Genomic DNA, 20,403 nt, shown 5'->3' with positions numbered 1-20,403 from the left:
GTTTCGTTGATCTCGAAACGAGTGGAGAAGGAGGAGAACAACCTCAGAAACTTTTTACGATGAACTTCTTCTCCGCTCTTTCTCATAGACCTTCGAGCTAGATACGACGACATGGCTCAACAACAGACTGTCATGCAGCTCCTGGAGCTCTTCCAGTTCCTTTCGGATCCTCAAGCTCCAGTTCGCAGGATTGCATTAGCCAACCTTTTGTAGGGCCTCTTTCTACATCGTTAACAGCTCTTGACTGACTCGCAAGTCGTCGATACAGACCCTATACCGTTCAGAATGCTCCGGAACGAATGCTCTTCACTCGAGAGCACCACATTGAACAAATCGCTGCAATGTGCGCTGACCAAGAAGTGAGTAACCTCCTCTGTCTGAGTTCTCGAGCTGCTCAGGGGGAAGATAGTTCTATAGAGGATGACCTGAGGGCGGAGAGTAGGCAGGATAAAGACGATGGCTGTGGAGGAATGCTAACAATTTTGGATTTTTGTTTCATCCTACCTCCAGATTATCGCCCACGACGCCCTCTCGTCTCTGATCAATCTTACGAGTTCACTCGTTGTCGTCCAAAGACTAGCGAAGATCCCTGGGTTCATTACCGGTCTCGTACGAATGATTGTCGTAAGTTTTGGTTTTCTTTCGCAACAAGCCTCGTTCGGGAGATCGAAACTCACGCTTTCTAATTCGTTTCCAGGACGAGAAAGCGCTCCTATCCGATCTCGCCTGCATGCTACTCTCCAACATGTCGAAACTCGATACCGTCTCTCTCCAAATCCTCAACCTTCGAGTTCCCTTCTCCGTCGCTCCTTCCCCTTCCGCCGGAAGCTCAAAAGGCGATGAACACGTCGAAAAGGTGGCGAGGAAGTCACCGGCAGTCGAGGATGAGATCTTGGCGTTGGATTTGTTGTTGGAAGTGCATTTGAAGGGTGAGGGAAAGAAGTATAACCCAAATGCGAATTACGACTTCCTTGCTTCGGTATTTGCCAACATTTCGCTCGTGAGTCATTAAGCTCATACATTGTATGAGTGAATTGTTGACGGAACTCGTCATATCCAGTTCCCTCAAGGTCGAGCTTTCCTTCTCGCCGCTCCCGATTCATCCGTCGAACCTCCTCTATCGAAACTCATCTCCTTCACCGAACACCCCTCACCAATCCGTCGCGGAGGTGTCGCATCCACAATCAAGTGCGTCCTCCTCTCGTCAGCTCGAGCTCGTGCAGTAGATTCTGACGTCGATTGCTGCGCCTGGTAGGAACGCCGCATTCGAGAAGTCTGGACACACGAGATTAGTCGCTGCGAAGAACGACGCTCCGCCTGAAGAAGGTTGCATCGATCTCCTCGTTCAGATCCTTCTTCCTCTGTGCGGTAACGAAGAATTCGATCTCGATGTGAGTTCTTCGCCCTCTCTCGTCGCACAGTCAACTTCAGTCTAACAGAGAGATCGTCCTACCAGATTCTGGATGAGCTACCACAAGAACTACAACTCCTTCCACCGGAGAAAGAGCGAGAACCAGACGCAACGATTCGAGCGATCCTCGTCGAGACCCTCGTGTTGTTGGCGACAAGTCGAGTGAACCGGGAAGCGATGAGAGCGAGAGGAGTTTATCAAGTGATCAAGGTTGCGCATTTGGCAGAAAAAGATCCAAAGGTGAGTTTCGACTATTTCAGGAGTCGATTGCAGTCGCTGAACACTGTCGTCGACGTTTCATCAGGTCACGGAACCAATGGTACGACTCGTCAACCTCTTGATGCGAGACGAAGGCGACGATACAGCAATCGAAGAACTTGCACCAACTCCCGCATTCCCCTCGTTCGATCCTTCAACAAACACCTCGAAGCCTCTCGAAGGAGACGAAGAGAACATCGCGCCAACAAGTTCGACAACTTTTATCGGAGCGGACGGATCAGTCGTCGAGCAAGAGAAGGAGAGAGACTGGATCAGGACGGACAATCTGCCTCTGTCGCAGATGCAACCGGAAGAGGATGAAGAAGAGATGCTATTAGAGGTATAAAAATGGGAAAACATCATTCATTCTATCTACTTTTCGGTGCAACTTTTAGGATCTAGATGTCGCCGTAGATGTCTGTTCTCCTTTGATCGAAGAGAGGCATAGACTCGCGAAGCTCCTCGGCCCATTCCGGGTCAATCGCCGTCATGCAGAAATCCCCATCATCTTCTTTCTGCTCTTTCGGGTCTGCTGGCGGTCGATCGGCACATTGAGCGAGCACATCTCCCCATGGTGAGATGATCATCGCGTGACCGTAAGATTGTCGACCAGAAGGATGAGTACCGACCTACGGAGGGAAAATCGTCAGTCAAACGCGCTTTGATCACCTGAAGACTTCAAAAAAGAGTCACTTGGTTCGAAGCGAGGACGAAGGCTTGGTTCTCGATCGCTCGAGCCCGTAGCAATACTTCCCAATGCGGGGGACCGGTTCTCTGTGTCCATGCTGAGTTGTATCCGATCAAGGAAGCTCCTTTCTTGCGAAGAGCACGTGCAGCTTCAGGGAATCTGGTTGAAAGCAATCAAGAGATTAGTCTTGAGACAGTGGGTCGCGCAGTCGCCGAACGTACCGAAGATCGTAGCAAATCAGAAGACCAACTATAGAGAAAAGTATTGTCAAAACAGTTCAGAAACCGAGTCAGAAGGAAAAGAGAGAGAGAGAGATGCGAACGAACGTTTTCCAGCCGGAGTTTGAACAGGGTCCGCTAACCGCTCTCCCGCCTTGATGAGTTCTGACTCTTTTGTCGAGTCTCCTCCTTGCACATCAACGTCGAGAAGGTGGATCTTTTCGTATTTCGAAGCGATGTTGCCTAGTTACGGAGCTCTGCGTCAGCGAGAGAGCCTCCGCGATTGAATGAATGAGTTAGCTCTTACCTTGATCGTCGATGAGCTACTCGGGAGAATCGAGGGAAGGGCGACGGAGGGCAGCAGGAGAAAGGAGAAAAAAGGAATAGATCAGTTTTCGATCTGTGCTCAAAAAGACGTGTTTCCGTAGAGTCTACTCACAACGTTCGTATTGTACACTCGATCCTTCTCGTCACTCGCCTCGTGAATACCGACCGCTACCCAGCATTTGCTCTCCTTCGCTTGTTTTCGTACTTTGTTCAAAAAGTCGTGTTCTTCGATGGGTTTTGATTTTTCACGAATCTCCTCCGGTGTCGCGATGAAGTCACATCCTTCAGGTAGCATTACGAGCTTTGCTGATAATGCAGCCGCGCGTCGAATGATCGAGCATGCGAGAAGAGCGTTATGAGCAGGGTCCTCAGTCGAACAAAGTTGTCCAACGGCGACGTAAGTTTTTGAAGTCATTCTTGTAAGTCTTGAAAGTGGTGTGGTTAGGGAGAAGAACCGTCGCTCTACTCTCTCTCTCCTCGAGTTTGTAAGGTTTTTTTCGATTCTTTCGCTATGCGAGCGTCACGATTCGCGGGAGAGAGGGCAGGTCGGCGTCATTTTTCTGGTCCGATGCGAAAAAAAAAACTGGAAGATCGTCGTGCAAAAGCGAGCTTGGCAAGTGCAAGTATAGTAAGCAGAGATGAGAAATCGCGAATGTAAACGAAACATACTGTTTCGTAAGTTACACATTTTTTCGTTCACAAGCACGGATATAGGTCGTTCCTCCTTTGATCCCAGAGTGGAATCTCCTTACGAATCTGTTCGAGTGCAGGCAGGTCGATTTCAGCTGTGATCAGCCTTCCTTCGTCGCTGCCCGAATCCGAGTCATTGTCGATAGACGCGAGAATCTCGCCAAATGGGCCGATGATAAGCGAGTGACCGTAGCTTGCTCTTCCTGGACTATGTTCTCCGGCCTGTCCAGGGTAACAGCGGAATAGGAGCGAGGTTTGAGGCGAATCGAAATTTAGAAGAAAGGAGAATGACAAAGAACGGAGAGACCAGATCATCCGTCAACGAGATCAGCCTGCAAATCGTCGAGAGAGACTAGATGAAACGTACCTGAGCAGCCGCAAAGACGTAACATTGTGTCTCGATTGCCCGAGCGCGAAGGAGAGTTTCTGCGAGAAAGCGAAGATTCAGCCTCCTGAACGACGGCTTCGTTAGAGCTCGAGATCCACTGACCCCAGTGAGCTTTGCCTAGCATATATGAAGAGTAAGCTATGGACTCAGGAATTCCATCAACAGAAAGGCGAACGAAACGAACCCGTTTTGACAGTGAAAGCGGAGGGATAGCACAAGAGCTCGGCGCCGCGTCGCCGTAAGCTTAGCGACAACTCGGGGAAGCGTATATCGAAGCAAGTAGTAAGGCCGACTGCAAGTCGACCAGATACGTCTGTGTAAGGGAAGAGCACAAAGCTGGAGAAAGGAAAACTTATCGACGAACGTTTTCCTATGGGTGTCGCCACCGGATCAACGATTCTGTCCCCTTTGATCGTGGTGTTTGACTCCATGATATGAGTTCCTCCTGTAATCGCAACATCGAACAGGTGCAGCTTGCGATATCGTTCGACAACTTCGCCTTGATCATCGATCAACTGAGGAATCAGCGCTCAGTCAGTCACGCCTCCTGCTCACAAATGTTGCAGAGCATACCAGATTCGTGTTGTAGCATCTCCCGTTCTCAGCTTCTGGGCCCTTCTCGTGAACTCCAACGTTGACCCAGATTCGACTATCTCTCGCCTGCTTCCGAAGCGTCTCTACGAACCCTCCCGGCTGGTCCAAAGACTGTGACAATTCCTTGACTCGATCCCGTGGTGCGATAAAGTCGGTAGCTTCGGGAAGGAAGAGGAGCGAGGCGTTGGCCTTCGAAGCTCTCGAGATAAGGTCGCAGGCGATCTTGGTGTTCCTCGCTACGTTCGAAGTCGAGCACAGTTGTCCTACAGCCGCGAGCATAGCGATGTCGAGCGATTCGGTCGGATAGAGTGAAGTGGGGCGGGAGAAGAGAGCTTCGGAAGTCGGTGCGCAAATTGAGCCGAAGAATTCTCTCTCCTCTTCCCCTCCTCCTTACTCGACATCAACGCAATGGCACAACTACAATCGTCAAACCTTTTCAGCGTACAGGGCAAGGTCTGTCTCGTAACCGGTGCGTTGGATTCGAGCCAACTCTCCCGCTCGCTTGAAAGCTGACTCTGTTTGTAACAGGCGGAGGAAGCGGTCTAGGAGAGATAATGGCGACTGGACTCGTAAAGAACGGTGCAAAAGTTTACATCGCATCGAGGAAGGAGGCCGCGCTGAAGGCCGTCGCGGAGAGGCTCACGAAAGAAGGACCTGGATCGTGCGAATACATCGTTGCAGATTTGGGCTCGAAAGAGGGGGTCGACAAGCTATGTGCCGAGGTTAAACGTCGGACTGATAAGCTACATGTACTCGTGAACAACTCGGGAACTACATGGGGAGCTCAGTTCACGGATTTCCCGGAGAAATCAGGTCAGTTCTTTTCCTCAGGTTTCCTCAGCCCGGTCGATTTTCCGAGACACAGAATGTCACTGACTACTGTGGAAGCTTTCAGGATGGGACCGGGTCATCGCCACTAACGTCAAATCAGTGTACTATGGTAAGCTCCGAGTTTTCCTTTTTCCCGCTTTCGCAACCAAGCTCGTCCAGCTTTCCCCGGCCTTTCCATAGTTACCGCTGGGTGAGTCTCGACTTCCTCTCCTGTCGCTAGTCGAGCCCGTCTGGGCTGCACGCACGCTCACGCAAACCGCGCCCGCTTTCCTCCTGTTCTTTCAACTCACCCTTTCTAGACTCGTCGAGCTCTTGGCGAAGGATTCGACAAACTTGGACCCTGGAAGAGTTGTCAACATCACTTCTATCGCTGGTATCTCTCCCGTTGCAGACGGAAGCAAGCTCGCAGAACCGGGACATGGACTCGTGAGTTTTCGCGTTCTGTCCCTCCTCTTTCTCTTGGTCTCCCTGCCTCGATTCTTTTCGATTAAGCGCTCACATCTTACCATTAATGTTCAGTGGAGCTACAACGCATCGAAAGCCGCCGCGAACCACCTAACCAAGTCACTCGCGATTACGCTCGCACCTCGAAACATTACTTGTTCCGCGATCGCTCCGGGAGTGTACAAGACGAACATGACGGCGAGAGGGTTCGCCAAGGACGAAGAGAGCATCCTCGAGAACCAGCCCATGGGGCGAACTGGCACTCCTGAAGATGTAAGTCGCGAATTTTCGAACTACTGAATTCCCCTTTCTCCGGCTTGAGACGATATACTGACCATCGCACTCAATCGCCCGATAGATTGCTGGATTGTTGCTGTTCCTCGTCTCGAGAGCCGGAGCTCATATCACCGGAAACGTGATTCACAGCGACGGAGGAGCTCTCTACGGTGGATCTCGTATGGCGCGAATCTAAGCAGTTAAATAGGTGGTTCGTCTTACATACAACAGTTGATGGATTAAGGTGCTGTGTACAACCGAATGAATGATGCGAATGAGAATAAGTCTATGAATTGAATTCTAAGGGAGTTGTTCAAGCTTTTGCAGCTTGCATCCGTGCGAGTTCTTTCGCGAACTTGCTCTGTTAGTGAAGAAACCATCAGCGTCCGTTACATCGAGAGAAGGGGAGAGTTAGCGCTCACCTTTGCTCGAATACTCGGACCGAATTTCATGAGTACGAAAGGCGTCATCGAGAGTGCTAATGCTAGCATTCCCGCGAGGAAACTCGCCCATTGATATCCGAGACCTTTATACATTCTGTAGCAGCGCAAGTGATCCGGAGAGGAGGGGACGAGGAGGAGGAGAGTTGGGGCTTGTCAGCTCAAATCGTTGACGAGAAGCGAGAGAGAGAGAACGTACTGTCGAGTGAAGAGCGGGAAAGAGAATGCCGCGAGGTTACGACAAAGCGATTGACCGGAAAGAGCCGACGAGGCATACTGTCAACGAACGATACGCTAAACGTCAGTCTACCGTCGATTCGTCGACTGCGTTACAGCGAAGCGTTCACTCACGATTGTATAGCAATCCGCAAGGTATGTGAACACGGCTAGGTAGATCGTGTAAACACCGTAGAAGATCTAAACCGAAGGCACACTCAGTGTCAGTCGATAATCGACAACGACAGATTCGGATGGACTCACGAGGAACACGCCAACAACTGGTCCGAACCAATGACCTCGTCCTTGAGAGAAGGCGAGAATGAACGCTCCAGCGGGGAAGACGAGACCTCCGATCAATGAAGCGTATAGGCGAGCTTCAGGTCCTCGACGTGCGACGTTCTTCTGATACAGTTTCTCCTGTAGGAAGTAGGTTGTGAGGAACCCTGCGAATGTCGCGACACTATGAGAGATTCGACAAACTGATCAGAGTCCGATTCGAGGGAGCAGCTGAGACTGAAGGGTAGACTTACATGACCGAGTAGAATACTAATCCGACTTCTCCGATGTTGAAAGAGTATTGATTGCTGAAGATCAAAGGGATCGCCTCTGTGGAAACGGATTGATGGTGAGCGAAAATATTGCGAAAAAGGAGGAACCGCGACTAACCGACGAGGAGGTACAGGCAGCCCCAAGAGAACCCGGCCCAAAGCTGAGAAGACGTTCAGAGGATGAGCCACAGTCGAGTTTGCAGCAGAGAAAGACACTCACCGAGAAGAAGAAAACGATCGATTCGGTACCGAGTAAGTCTGTGAGCGATTTGAATGTTGTTAGTTGCTACAGCGATGAAGACTGACGAGACAAACAGCTCACAAAGCGGCCTCGTCATCGAGACTTTGAGCAATACGGCGAGACTGGCTCTCTCAGCGTCACTTCGACACTGGTAAAGATCGCTTCCTGTTTCTTTTCGTAATTTCTTCGCTCTCCTCGACAGGATGACACTCCCGCGAGTTTCCCGCGTAAAGAAGATGATACCGACCGCGAGTAGGCCAGCAAACATCATCTATTGAAAGAACGAGAAGCATGAGCTGAGCGCCCTGCTGAAGGAAAAGGAGAGAAAAGAATTGACGAACCTGAACCCATTCGATCCACCTCCATCCTTTCTTGAGCTCGATATATCCACTCACTGCAGGTCCCAAACCCGTTCCCAAGAAAGCGCTAATACTGAAAACCGCCATCCCTAATCCTCGGTTATGAGAATCGAAAAGATCCGCAACCGTTCCTCCTACGAGAGTCGAACCGGTCGAGGCGGCAACTCCTTGAATGAACCGACAGATGATGACGGTTGCGATGTTTTGGCCGTAGGCGATCGGGATGAAGAAGATGAGGTAGAAGAGGGCAGAGATTACGTAGAGAGGGTAGCGACCGTATGCTTCGGAGAGCGGTGCTGTGAAGAGAGGTCCGAGTCCGAAACCGAGGGGGAAGCTGCACAATCGGGAATAGCGAGGGTGAGCATGCGAAATGAGCTTGAGAGTTCAAGCGATTGAACTTACATGGAAAGACCGAGAGTTGCCAGCTCTTCCGAGCACCCAAGTTCCCTAATCATAGATCCTGACCCTTGACCGAATGCCGTTCCGCAATAAGCGACGAGAAAGGTGAAGAAGCAACACAACAAACAAGTCGTCCATTTCTTCCTGTCTGACCACTGAGCGTACGAGCGAATGATTCGAAGAGATTAGTCAACTACATAAGGGACACGAGTGGGATACAGGGATAGACTCACGTTGAACGGGTTCATAGGATCCGCCTCTCCGTCCCATTCTACCCAAATCACTTTCGAGTCGGCTGACTGAGCTCCCTTCTCGCCTACAACCTCTCCCGGTACTCCCTTCTCTCCAGGTGTCGTTGTTTCCGTCGCTGCGCGTGGTCCTCCCCCGCCTCCTCCAACGGTTGTTACATCTGAATCCCTCTCCGCTTCATCGTGACTTCTCCATTCCCTCAATCCTTCGTCCCATACTACCGCTGAATTCGATAGTTCCGCTTCAGGATATGTTCGTTCGTGATGATGTGGATGCCGAGGTTGTGCTTCGAGGTCGGGAGGGGAGTGAGGAGAAGATGCGGATAGGGAAGGGGAAGGAGAGGAAGAATGAAGGGTGGAGACCATCTCTACGGAGCGGTCCGGTTGGCTGCGGGCGTGTTCTTGCAGAGACTGAAAGAGGTCTGATGGAGTCTCAGAGTTTATCGAGTCGAGTTGAGCGTTCCCAGCGAGTTGATCAAAAAGTCGACCGGTTGACTAAACAAAAGCCTCTCCTTCGAGCTGTCGAGGATGCTGGAACGTTGTCGGACAGCTGATACGGATAGCTGAAGTGCTGGATTATAGTCTGTCGAAGTTTGGTGCGGGAAGCAAAAGAGCGGATGAGAGAACTCCGAGTTTCGAGAAGTCCGTTGCCGAAAACAACGGCAGAGCAAAGTCCTCGCAAAATTCGCTCGTCGGCTGACCCGTTTCGCTTCCTCGCAACTGCAAAAAATGCCTTCTAAGCTGCCGGCAGCGCTGCGTCTGCTACATGACAGCTTGTTTATCTGACGCATGTAATCGCACGAGATAGGAAAGAGTGCAACGAAAGTGGGTATGTGAAAAATTGCGAAGAACGGCGACGACGAAACCGCTGAAGGGCGTCGAAGTTGGGATATACTACTGGAACGACGTGAGAAAGCAGATGAACGTAGAATCAAGCCTTTTTGAAAATGATATCGGGATCTGTGAGCACAGGAGAACTCGCAACGGATCAGTTCCTTCTGGTTAACTCGAAACGTTGAGAGAGCGATGACTCACCTTCTTGATACTCCTCTGCTGAAACCCACATGCGCTTGAACGTGCTCAGACCGGCCAAGATAGAACCACCGATCCAAGTTGAATACTTTCGTTCCGGAGGTGCACTGATTCGAATCTTTGTTTCCCTCAGTGCTAGTTTCTTCACTTCGTGTAGTAATCGATCTCCGAATCCTATCCATCGACAATAAAAGGTCAGATGAGAAAGCTATCGGAAGAAGAGGAAACTTACCTTTGACAAGAGTTCCTCCTCCGCTGAGAACGACGTTTCCAAACAAACTCTTCCTCAGATCCAAGTCGGCTCGGTTGATCGAGTCAACAACGACCTGATGTACTCCAGCATCTTCCAGCCCGACTAACTCTGGATTGAACAAGAGTTCCGGGGCTCGATGTCGTTCAGGTCCCAGCTAGATTGAAAAGGTCGAAAGATCGGTCTCTCGCGAAGGAGCTGGTATCAAGACGGACAGTACGCACCCGAATAACGTTGCCGTCTGGTAATCGGAACTCTTCCCCTCGCGCACCACCTTGAGCTTCTTTCTCTTCTTTTGCCGGTGACAAAGCGACATAACACGTTTTCTCCTCTACGAGCAATGCGGGTTTCGTCAGCGTAGCTCGAGCACAGGAACAGGCAGGAAGACATACTGATCATCCTCACGACCTCTTTCTCAGCGGTAGTATGCAGATGATATCCCGCTTTTCTCAAAAGTAACTGTAAATGATCCGTCACATCCCTGTCCACACATGTTTCGTGTCAGTCCTCGTGAGAACGTCACGTTCCGAGACGAGACATGCTGACCTTCCGGCGACATCGACCCTTCGAATCGCGTGATTGATCGAGAAACCTTCGAAAACTGGAACGGCATGAGTTACTCCATCTCCTGAATCTAGAACGATTCCCGTTGTTCGACCACTTGCGTATCTGTAGTTGGTCTCGGAGGAAGCATGTCAGTGGGCAGCCGGGGCTGAGACAACCATGTAAGCGAGACGACCTACAGGGCGAGAATTGCTTGAACTGAAGTGTACATCGCGGGAACGTTGAACGTTTCGAAGAAGATTTGAGCAGCTTGTTCTCGATTCGAATTCGGATTCAGAGGTGCTTCTGTCAGTAGGACGGGGTGCTGTGTGGGAGATTGGTTTACACAGTTAGCAGAATGACCTCCACAAAGTGTCGAGAATGCTTCCCCTCACCTCCTCTGACAGAGTTCTCAGCTCTTCCGTATATACATGAGACCAAATCCTCTCCATATCGTCCCAATCCGTGACGATTCCATGCGACATTGGGTAACTGTTTCCCTCATTCAACTTGTCGAATTCGTCAGCTCTCATCGCACTCGTCCCGCGTCTGTACGCCTGCGAAGAAAGGTTAGGCGACGCAACTTGATACGTAATAGTCCTCGTAGCTCTTGCGCTTTCCTTCCAACGAAAGTATCCCCTTCAATCGCGCCTGCCATTACTCGAGTATGTTTCGGTCGACCTACGGATCAGATCACCCGGTAACGCGCGTACGGATCAGCTTGCAGTTCATTAGAGAGCTCGGATAGAGTGGGAAAGAGGGAGCAGGAACTGACCGACATAGGAGGGAAAGTAACAAGATGGATGATCGGAACCTGCGAACCCGGCTTTCAGGGTACCACTCCCTTGGTCAATGACGACCGGTTGATTCAGTTGATCCATTGTGGAGGGCGGTAGAGTCGTGGAGTCGGGCTAGGAGGGGTTGGTTTGATGAAGATGAGATGAACTGGTAAGGCGCGTGTTGATGGAGAGGAGAGACCGAAGGCCTTCTAACTTGATGTCGCTGCTATTTTGCGTGATTGAATGGCTATGTAAGTTTGAGCGAGTGCGATGGAGAGACAGAGCTGAGTGTCTCGCAACTTCGCGGAAGTGAGCTCGAATTTCTTCGCCTCCGCTGTGGACTCAAGCGGGAGAGCAAGGTGACCGTTGACATCTCAGAAAGTATCTAAGTGAAGGCGCGCGTCGTGAAGATTTACCAAGAAAGTTACGTGTCGGAGCGAGAGTGAAAATCGTCTCGCACAAGCTCAAGGTTTGCTGCCTCGTTCTCGAGTTCACGTTCAGAGGTTCTATTACTTCTTCTCCTCCTCTCGATACGCTGCTGCACCTTTACCCCATTTTCCCGCTTTCTTCCCCCATTCCTCACTCACTCCCCAAAAGTGCTCCTCCTTCACAGGTTTCGCTTTTCTCACCTCGACCTCCTTTTCTCCCTTTGGCATTCCATCCGGCCACCTCGCTCTCAAATCAGCTGGGTCGAGTACTCCACTCAACTTGTCCGATTCTCCTGTAGGTAAGGGTTGTTTCTCTCCCATCGAGTGAAGAGCGGGAGTTGAAGCGCCGGCGGAAGAGGAGGAAGAGAAGATTGTCTCGTGGGTTCGTTCCCAGGTTCGGACGGAGGAAGGCAGAGGAGTGTGGATCGCCGTCACGAGGTATTCGGGAGAGTTCATCTCGAATAGTCGGGAGACGGCTCGTTTAAACGCGAATCGTTCTTCCTCACCTGTGAACGGAAGTCGTCGAATCAGTCGAGCGTCCCAATAGATAGAGACAGTGTGAGCATACCAGTAAAGATAGCTAAACTTTGGAAGCTCGGGGTTGCCGCACTTGGATGAATCGGTTGAGGTCTCCTTTCCGCCGCTTGTCTCGCCCTTCTCTCGTCGAGACTGACACTCTTCCTCTCGATCAGTCGAGCTTGATCCCTTTCGTACGCTTTGACTTTCTCACTCTCGTCGTAACTCGAAATGTTGGGTCGGTAAGGAGCCTCCAAATCTTGAGCGACGTCTCCGATCATTTCTTCCGTGAGAGAATCCATCACTTCCCCAGAGGCGTCTTGTCCAGAGTACTTATTCAGTGGTGTTTGAGCGAGTGACGAGTGGAGAGGCAGGGAGTAAGTTGTAGGATCGAGAACGTGAACGGGTCCGGTCGAACCTGGTGCCTGCGACCCAGATGGTTCGAGTTCGGGGACGGAAGCGTCGAGATCTTCTATCGGAGGAGGAGTGGCCGCTTTGATGGCATCGGGGAAGAAGAGAGAGTCGATGGGTGCCTGTGTGAGGAGGGAAGAGACAAAGCTCAGCGAAGAGATCTGGGACTTGACATCGTGTGAGACTAACCTCGGCGATTGCCAGTAGACGAGTCTTTGTTTCATCTGAAGAGGTCAAAGGGGTCAGCGCTATACTCACGTACGCGGCAAGAAAGATATGGAGCTCACACAAAGCGTCTAAAAGCGTAATCAGCCGCCGTGCCTCGTTTTTGGCATTCAATGGTAGGATAGGAATGTTGTCGACAATGATGGTATGCTACGAAGCTCATCCGGTCAGAGTGCGGGAACACGAAAGAAGAGAGAGAAAGGGATAAAGACTCACGAACTCCGAACCCAGCGTGATGAAATCTGCCGGACCGAGCGGCTTTTCGCACAACTCCTTGAACGAGAACCTCGCAACGCCTCCCTGCGACCAAGGGACTTTCAACTTCCTTCCGTAAACGCTCAATTCTCTCGCTTCACCTTTCTCAGCCCCGATTACCCATTTCAGAGCGTTTTCGTACTCTTTCTCCTCGCCCTTTACAAACCAACCTCGCGAACGAGTACCCCACCGTCTCCAGGCTTCCTCAGAACCGAATTCGCCAGGTGTTTCAGCGTCGGTTTCGGGTGTGAGCGGTTTTTGAGATCGAGCGACGAGTCGATAATCGTTAGGCGAGACCAGCTCAATAACGGGAGAGCGGTGTGAGAGGGCGGAGAGGAAAGGTGAAAGAGTAGCTCGTTGGATGCCCTGCTTGTAGAGATCTAAACTGAGAGTCGAGTCAGCCGGAGTTTGCAATTGGATTCGGAGGGAAGCTCACCTTCTGGAACTCGATTACTTGTCGCAACGACGACTCCTCCAAGTCTCCAATACCAACTCAATACTCGACTGACCAAACCAGCTCCCGCAATATCTACCAATTGTACCTCATCGAACGCGAGTAACCATCCATGCGTTTTGATCAAATCGAGAGCGACTTTCGCGAGTACGAATTCTTTCGTGTTGAGTCCTGGATCTGACGCTGATCTTCCGCCGGCGAATACCGATTGCCAACCTTTACTGATCGCCCTCGCTTTCATTTCTTCTTTGCGACTCCAAGGGTATCCTCCTTTGCCTCCTGATCGGTACATCTCGTTCATTCTGCGTTCTTCCTCTTCGTTTTCGATCCGTTGTTTCTCGAGTGCTTGATGAACCTGAATCGACACCAAAGGTCAGAACATTGTGACGGAGTAGAGTGGGAAAAGGCGGAATCTCGCACAGATTGATAGACCGACAACAAGAAAGCGTGGTAATGATACCTCACTTTGTGCGGCACCGGCAACGATTGAAAGAAGAGGTCCATCAACAGACTGTCCAGTTGCGGCCAGAAGCAGTATCATTCAGCTCGACTCGAACGAGGGAAATCGAACGAAGAAAGAGCACACCTCTTCCCTGTCCCTGGAGGTCCCGTTAACAGGAAACCTTTCGGTGTATCTAGATCTTCCAATCCCTCGTGCGCTTTGAGCACTTTGACGAGTTGGGTCGTCTTCTCCTTCTCGCTCAACGACATCAACCGATTCCGTTCCTCCATCTCTTGCGGTAACAAATCTTGTCCGAGATCTGACAGGGCTGAACGCTTGAAGGGCCATGCTGGGAAACGGGACGTCGGTGTTACGGCAGTCGAAGCAGAGGAGGAGGAAGAGGAAGGAGGAGGAGGGGAAAGTTCGCGAATCGATTCGAGAAGGGTCAAGAGCCGTATCGGAGGTTGATAGTCTAGTAGTTCTTCATGTAACTTGCGCATCTACGCCATCGAACAAGCCCCAGAGAGGGTACGATCAGCGAGAACAGCCTTCGGGTTTCGGAGTGAGATGATGTGGGACTCGAGACTGACCTGCACGAGCGCTCGGAGCTGCTCATCGTCCTTTTTGATCTTCTCCTGTGCTACTAGAGAGAAGTAGAGTAGCAGCGGATCCGCGATCTCTACCGCGGTGGAATTATTTGATGAGGTTGCTGTTGAGGCGAAGCGAGAGATCGTGTAGCTGAAGTTAGAGATCGATTGCCGCGATAACCTTCTGAGAAGCATCTCGATCCGTAGGAGGTGCGAGTTTAAGGTCGGAGCGAGGTGGTGGGGAGATTGAGAGAGATTTCGCGGAGATCATTTCCAAAAGTTTGATCTCTTCCGCTCTCTTTATGCTTCCTATTCGCTACAGACTCGCACATACAGCTTCGACCAAGTAAGACGGTCGAACGGGCTTCTCCAGTGTGGCAGTTCGCTCTGTAAAGCTCGAATGAGCTCGATCCAAATCTTCAACGTCATCTCTTTCAGGCAGCGAGTTGGGAATGGAGGAGCAAAGTCTGCCATGTTCCAAGGGAATCAAGACGTGCACAGGAGTCAAGGGATAGTAAGAATCGGATAAAAGTACAACAACAGGCTTTGGGAAAACGAAGAGAGAAAGAGCGAGTGAAAAATACAACGACAAATTGAAAGAGAACGGAAAGTGCGAGAAAGAGAAGCGATCTAGTGGTGGAATGAGTAAGCTACGACTCGACGGGTCGGGGTTTGACCCGGAAGAGGAGGCGTCCTGAGACGACTTTGGTGCGAAGGAAGGGAAGGGCGTTCAGCTTGAAGCGAGGCGACTTTCCTCGGAGGAGTGCGAGTCGGAGGAACAGGTGAGGTGAACTTTCGAGGAGTAGAGCGGGCGCGAGGAGGGAGAGTCGAGGGACGACGAGGGGGGGCCGAAGGAGAGAAGACGAGGACTTCAAGTTCGTCTTCGTCGATTTCGAATCGCCTGATGACTTCTTCTAGCTCTTCTCGTTCAGTTTTGCGAGGAAGGGGCTGGTGACGAGGGTAGTTTCCTCCGTCGTCGATTTGTTCCGCGAAAACGATTCGTCGTCGGGGTCGAGGTGAGGAAAGCGAAGAAGGAAGTCCAAATGCTTCGTTCGCTCGACATTGACGGAAGCACGATTTGACCGGTTGCTCGAGAGTGAGGGCACAGGAATTGCGTTTGACTAGCTCCGTACGGGTGACGACGACTCGTCTTCTGGGAGTAGACGAGCGAGGTTTGGCGGGAATAGGGGTGGAAGAAGGAGCGACGACGACGGCTCGAGTCGCGGCGGGAATTTGTACTTCTCCGATAGCGATGGTCTTTTGAGTAATGGCTTCGAGCGAGACTCGTTTCTGTGTACCGTGAGAGTGTGAGGTCAGTATTCGGAACTCGTGTGACCGTGTGATGGACAGCAGGGAGAAGCGTGACTCACGGTGATAGCCCTTCTAGGTACTTGTTTGATCGTTCTCGGACGAGCGAGAGGCAGAGGAGTGGGAGGGAAGAGTACTAAGAGAGCTTCCGTTGCGCGATCGACGGCGAAGCGAGCGATTTTCGAGGCAAACATGTTTAAGCTGGGGTGGGTGTGAGAGCGAGTTGGAAAGGGGAGTGGAGTGAAGTGAAGTGAAGGAAAGAGAGAGAGAGACCGGTGAGAGAGAACTCGAAGTCATTCGAGTCGCATGAATTTCTTCCATCACACGAAAGTTTTTGAAGCTTTGATCACTCGCTCGCCATCTCTCTCTTTTCCTGCGACAACCCCTCTCTAGCTTTCCATCACCCGTCCTTCCGCCACTCGTAAGAGCTAGCCTTCGTGATTTCAAGATCGTCGAGCTCAAAACGACGCAGGACAAAGGTCATTGTCGACGAGACTGCCACGCTCGCTCGATCAGGTGTGTGTCAGCAGTGCCGGATCCTGAGTGTCTGCCGCGCGACGCCCTTTGGCTGCGCAAAGTGCCGAAGCTCACTTGAAAGTGTCGCGGTCAATTTTCATGCAAGTTCGTACCGATAGCCGGAATGGCTGGAAGACGAACGAGCGTTATCAGACGGCTCTCGGCTCTTGATACGGCGAGTCAGAGATTGCAAGTCGGTGTAAGAAGACACGAAGGGAAACTCGGTAAAAGTTGAGAGAATTCAATTCAATCAGGAATCACGCACGGCGCAACGAGGGTATTCAATAGATATGAGATGGGAAGATGGGAGAATGAAGCAAGCGGAAAGAGGGCGAGAGGGAAGGATGAGGAAGGAGTTTAGAGAGGAGTGTATTTGAAAGACTTGATCTCGAAGTAGGCATCATCAGAAGGGGGACCAGCCGACCACTTGGGGTCACCGTTACTCCAGCTAGCGAGTGAGAGGAAGAAGAGTCAGTCAGGAAACGTCAACAGAGAAAGATTTGAGAGGCTTGAGAGAATAACTGACTTGTTGTAGATGATCTTGCTAGGGATTCCGACGGGGACGTTGGTGTCAAACTCCTCTCTCAAGTCTCCGTCGATGAAGAACCTCGATTCCTTTTCAGTCCATTGAATAGTGTAGTTGTGGAAATCGTCCGTCGCATCGAATCCGTATTTCTGTCCTTTCGACGTCGAGTCCTGACCCTTGACCAAAGCTTGGTTCGTGAATTGAACTCCTTCGGAGAGGTATTGACGGTAACCTTCAGTGTAGTACGACGAAAGCAACTCGATATCGACCTCGGCTTGGTCGGAATCGTAGAAGAAGATACCTCTGTCAAGCGAGCGAGTCAGTCGAAGGCGTAGGAAGTAGTCAGAGGAAGAGGACGACTTACTGGCAAGCTCCTTTGACGGGAGTACCCTTGGCCCAAGTCTCGAGCGTTCCGTACAAGACGTCCTCGTACGATTCAATTTCCGCCGATTTGATCATACCCTTCCCAGACTGACCCGTGATCTTGAGCCTCAAAGCGCCATCGACGATATCGACGTTCGATTTGATGAATTCGCGAGGGATCGATCCGGCGACTCCGTCGTTTTCGATCGCATACGACGAAACCATGTACCCGTTCTTGTTGAGGAACGCTTCGGCGCTTCCTGTCGAAGGATCGAACGTCGAGAAGTCGAGGTAGTGACCTCCAGGAGGAACGTCGGGAGTTTCAGCGGGGGAGGATGCAGTGTTCGTCGAAGTAGCTTTGGGAGGATCGTTGGTCGAGAAGCCTGGTCCATACGCGGTCGTAGGCAGGGCTGTCGCGGGAGGGTCGTCGCATCGCTTCTTGGCGTGGGTACGTGCTTCCACCAGGGAAGTCGTCGCGAGGAAGAGGGAAACGAGAGTAGGAGAGAAGTACATGTGAGAGAGTTGATGGATGCAGTGGAAGAAAGGAGGGAGGGAAGAAAGGAGGAAGGAAGGGAGCGAGTGTGGAAGGAAGAGAAGAGAAGCAAAAGAGAGAGCCGAACTTTCGTCGTTTTGTGTCGTTTGCGCTCGATCCTCGAATCCGCGGTGAATGGCGTCGCCGAGGCTGAACGAGATCCGAGCACGACGCGAGGGACTGAAAGTGGTACCGGCTTTGAATTGATTCGGTCCGTCGAGGTCACGAGGAAAAGGAGTGAGCGAACGCTGTGATCGAGGAGAACCGTGAAGAGAACAGGGTTTCGTGTAGAATCGGCGGTTGATCGAGCCTTCTTGCCTGGTACCAGGCCTTGCCAGATAGTAGAGCACAATAGTCTACGGCAGTGTGTACGCCTGCGGCTGCTGAAGCTGATGAGCGGAGGAGACAGCTATGCGAGAGCACATACACCTTCAGCGGACTACAGCTACAGACCCCCTATTTCGATCATGTCCCTGTCCTGTCTTTCCGTGTTCTGCTGTTGTCTAAGACCCGTCGATACCAGTCCTATCGTTCCGGCGGAGAAAGGGCGACCAGAGAGAGGCGAATTGAGCATCGTCGCTCGACAGCATCGTGCAGGTCGAATCTCGTCCACCTCATGTCTTGTCGATTGATACGCCGACTGCGTCCTGGCTGTCGTCCGGTGCGCTGTCAGAAACGACGAGGAGGGAGAAGAAGAGAGCCGTCGGGTTCAAGGTCGGGACCGAAGGGCTGGAAGTCGAATCATCGTTTCTGGTATTGACGCGCCGCGCTAGATTCGCCTTGCTGGAGTCTGACCGCATCTCGAGGGTGTTGAGGAAGAGGAGAAAAGGGAAGAGATCAAGAATCGAAACTTCTCCTCCTCTCTCTTGACCCGCCATAGCTATCTCGAATCCGACCAGACCAGCGTACTATGCTGTCTATCTATCAATGCCTACCGCGGCTTGGAACTCGTTCCCGGTTCCTCCCTCACCAATTTTCGACTTCATCTAAAACTTCCCAAGTCTCATGGTCCGAGGAGCCCAAGCCGAAGAAGCCCTCATGGAGTGCACCGAAGTATCCGACACCTGCACCCACTGCTCGAAGCAAGCCCGGCAGGAGGAAACCGATGCCACGAGTGATTGAACATAAACCTCCAACTCCTGAGGACCTCGAACGGGCTCGGTTGAGGAGGATTCAGAGGGCAGAGAGGTTGGAAAGGAAAGATTTGACGGCTCAGATGACAGAAACGAAAACTTGTGAGCCCACAACTAAACTCCTCTCGCCGATAACTTTCGCTGAAAATGGAACTCGTTTTTTTAGATATGGGAGGATTCACTCAACCTCGACACCTACACTTCCTCAATACGCTCGATCCAACTCGGAAAGAGAAAGATTCGCGCGAGATTCGAGTCGGCGAGAATCGAGTTAGACCAGCAGCAGAAGCGTACGAACCTCATACAGTTTACCTCGCCGTTACTCGTTACCCGATTCGATGGGGACATGGACGATCGACTCGTCGGGAATGTTTCAGTGGATATTGTAAAGAGTCGGAGTTGGGGGAGAGGTTCAAGGAATTGAATTATGGAGTTTGGAAGGAGGAGGAAACGCATTTCGTCAAACTCGCGCATGGAAAACCGAAAGAACCCGTCGTCACTCCGGCTCATTGGCACTGCTCGAGCGATAGTAAGGAATACCTCGATTTGGCGATCATGCCCGGAAGTCCGGAGGAGCGTTCGTTACTCAACAAACCGATTTCAGGAAGACTGAAGGCGCTCTTGAAGGAGATCAAACAAGAACGTGCAAAGCTCGCTTCCTCCTCCGAACCTGAACCCGAGCGAACGACTCTGAAGCAACTCGAAGAGCTCGAGAAAACAACGAGAGCAGAACTTCATCCCGTAGTTTCGAAGAATTACAAACGACCTGAACCTCCTTACCTCGATCCTCGACTCGTCGTCCCCATCTTGACCGTCACGCTCCCTACTCGTCCTCTCGCTTCTACCCTCGCTCGACTCTGTAACGGTCACCCTCGAGGTCTCCCCTTCATCTCGTCGATTCCGAATGAAGATCGTAAAGATGGTCCCTCGACGTTCCGACGCCTCCTCCGAATGAGATCGAACCGAATCCTCGAATTGACGAAAGAGTTGGTCTACAAGTTACAAGGTCACGCTGGAGGATTAATGAGTTTGAGGTTGAGTCCGGAAGATAGAGGGCGAGGAATCGAGGGAGAAGGGTTGGGACAAGAAATCAAGGAACCGGAGAGAGGCTGGGCAGAGATCAGTTGGTTGGATGAGAAGAGTGAGATCTGGAACGGGATCGAGAGGGAATCCTACCTCGATAGTTGGGCGAATTTGGACGGAGTTCGAACGGGACCGAAACTCATCGAAGAAGGGTATCAGGTTCGATCAGAGGGAGCCGTGGAGTCTATCGAAGGAGTCAAAGAGGCGGAAGTCGAGGCGAGAGGAGCCGAGCAGGAAGAGCCGGTCAGGGTCGAAGAGGACGCGAAATCTATCGCCTGAATGTCTCCCTTTCTCTTTGGTTATTGTTTTTCTGCTTGTTGTACTCTTTTCGCACTACTCTCTCGCATCTCTATCTATCACCCTCTTCTCCTGCAAATCCCTTTGTCTTCAGAAAGTCGTGGTGCTTTGCAGAGTACGAGAGAAGGGAGAAGAAACTTGTAA

At 51.5% G+C, this 20,403-nt stretch overlaps 10 protein-coding genes across 10 annotated transcripts; 3 read left to right on the top strand and 7 right to left on the bottom strand.

Annotated features, from left to right (window-relative positions):
* Positions 1–111: 111 nt before the first annotated feature.
* On the top strand, positions 112–2,015 carry HGH1 (Hgh1p; the record flags this gene model as incomplete). The annotated part of the gene is made up of 8 exons (XM_076630326.1): positions 112–209; positions 269–359; positions 511–624; positions 698–1,000; positions 1,061–1,188; positions 1,256–1,391; positions 1,457–1,651; positions 1,716–2,015. The coding sequence occupies 8 exons, from the start codon at positions 112–114 to the stop codon at positions 2,013–2,015; spliced, it is 1,365 nt and encodes a 454-aa protein (XP_076489718.1).
* A 52-nt stretch (positions 2,016–2,067) lies between these two features.
* On the bottom strand, positions 2,068–3,317 carry JCM6883_005203 (carbon-nitrogen hydrolase family protein; the record flags this gene model as incomplete). Its single annotated transcript, XM_076630325.1, has 6 exons — positions 2,068–2,298; positions 2,363–2,516; positions 2,579–2,606; positions 2,684–2,818; positions 2,883–2,898; positions 3,015–3,317. The coding sequence occupies 6 exons, from the start codon at positions 3,315–3,317 to the stop codon at positions 2,068–2,070; spliced, it is 867 nt and encodes a 288-aa protein (XP_076489717.1).
* Positions 3,318–3,598: 281 nt separating this feature from the next.
* JCM6883_005202 (carbon-nitrogen hydrolase family protein) lies at positions 3,599–4,853 on the bottom strand (the record flags this gene model as incomplete). The annotated part of the gene is made up of 6 exons (XM_076630324.1): positions 3,599–3,814; positions 3,960–4,018; positions 4,083–4,097; positions 4,165–4,272; positions 4,345–4,495; positions 4,554–4,853. 6 exons carry the CDS (start codon positions 4,851–4,853, stop codon positions 3,599–3,601), a joined length of 849 nt encoding a protein of 282 aa, XP_076489716.1.
* A 129-nt stretch (positions 4,854–4,982) lies between these two features.
* On the top strand, positions 4,983–6,321 carry JCM6883_005201 (uncharacterized protein; the record flags this gene model as incomplete). The annotated part of the gene is made up of 7 exons (XM_076630323.1): positions 4,983–5,043; positions 5,103–5,387; positions 5,470–5,514; positions 5,586–5,595; positions 5,705–5,831; positions 5,925–6,122; positions 6,208–6,321. 7 exons carry the CDS (start codon positions 4,983–4,985, stop codon positions 6,319–6,321), a joined length of 840 nt encoding a protein of 279 aa, XP_076489715.1.
* Positions 6,322–6,438: 117 nt separating this feature from the next.
* On the bottom strand, positions 6,439–8,945 carry JCM6883_005200 (MFS transporter; the record flags this gene model as incomplete). The annotated part of the gene is made up of 12 exons (XM_076630322.1): positions 6,439–6,486; positions 6,548–6,662; positions 6,765–6,841; positions 6,917–6,982; positions 7,046–7,244; positions 7,315–7,390; positions 7,451–7,493; positions 7,553–7,590; positions 7,655–7,844; positions 7,915–8,266; positions 8,335–8,486; positions 8,565–8,945. The coding sequence occupies 12 exons, from the start codon at positions 8,943–8,945 to the stop codon at positions 6,439–6,441; spliced, it is 1,737 nt and encodes a 578-aa protein (XP_076489714.1).
* A 565-nt stretch (positions 8,946–9,510) lies between these two features.
* JCM6883_005199 (uncharacterized protein) lies at positions 9,511–11,285 on the bottom strand (the record flags this gene model as incomplete). Its single annotated transcript, XM_076630321.1, has 10 exons — positions 9,511–9,539; positions 9,615–9,785; positions 9,844–10,018; positions 10,086–10,192; positions 10,254–10,342; positions 10,408–10,530; positions 10,605–10,729; positions 10,800–10,896; positions 10,989–11,085; positions 11,180–11,285. 10 exons carry the CDS (start codon positions 11,283–11,285, stop codon positions 9,511–9,513), a joined length of 1,119 nt encoding a protein of 372 aa, XP_076489713.1.
* A 407-nt stretch (positions 11,286–11,692) lies between these two features.
* Positions 11,693–14,696, bottom strand: JCM6883_005198 (uncharacterized protein; the record flags this gene model as incomplete). The annotated part of the gene is made up of 9 exons (XM_076630320.1): positions 11,693–12,117; positions 12,180–12,660; positions 12,728–12,762; positions 12,826–12,913; positions 12,980–13,398; positions 13,455–13,827; positions 13,893–13,983; positions 14,059–14,414; positions 14,505–14,696. 9 exons carry the CDS (start codon positions 14,694–14,696, stop codon positions 11,693–11,695), a joined length of 2,460 nt encoding a protein of 819 aa, XP_076489712.1.
* Positions 14,697–15,131: 435 nt separating this feature from the next.
* Positions 15,132–16,003, bottom strand: JCM6883_005197 (uncharacterized protein; the record flags this gene model as incomplete). The annotated part of the gene is made up of 2 exons (XM_076630319.1): positions 15,132–15,791; positions 15,872–16,003. The coding sequence occupies 2 exons, from the start codon at positions 16,001–16,003 to the stop codon at positions 15,132–15,134; spliced, it is 792 nt and encodes a 263-aa protein (XP_076489711.1).
* Positions 16,004–16,682: 679 nt separating this feature from the next.
* On the bottom strand, positions 16,683–17,727 carry JCM6883_005196 (glycoside hydrolase family 16 protein; the record flags this gene model as incomplete). Its single annotated transcript, XM_076630318.1, has 3 exons — positions 16,683–16,773; positions 16,852–17,154; positions 17,216–17,727. 3 exons carry the CDS (start codon positions 17,725–17,727, stop codon positions 16,683–16,685), a joined length of 906 nt encoding a protein of 301 aa, XP_076489710.1.
* A 929-nt stretch (positions 17,728–18,656) lies between these two features.
* Positions 18,657–20,241, top strand: JCM6883_005195 (uncharacterized protein; the record flags this gene model as incomplete). The annotated part of the gene is made up of 2 exons (XM_076630317.1): positions 18,657–18,981; positions 19,046–20,241. The coding sequence occupies 2 exons, from the start codon at positions 18,657–18,659 to the stop codon at positions 20,239–20,241; spliced, it is 1,521 nt and encodes a 506-aa protein (XP_076489709.1).
* Between the last annotated feature and the right edge of the window lie 162 nt (positions 20,242–20,403).

The sequence above is a fragment of the Sporobolomyces salmoneus genome (genome assembly GCF_050403485.1).
Source record: "Sporobolomyces salmoneus JCM6883 DNA, S_salmoneus_JCM6883_v1_ctg9, whole genome shotgun sequence".
NCBI classification, from domain to species: Eukaryota; Fungi; Basidiomycota; class Microbotryomycetes; order Sporidiobolales; family Sporidiobolaceae; genus Sporobolomyces; species Sporobolomyces salmoneus.
The sequence above is the reverse complement of the archived record's forward strand: the minus strand, read 5'-3'. Positions and strand labels throughout refer to the sequence as shown.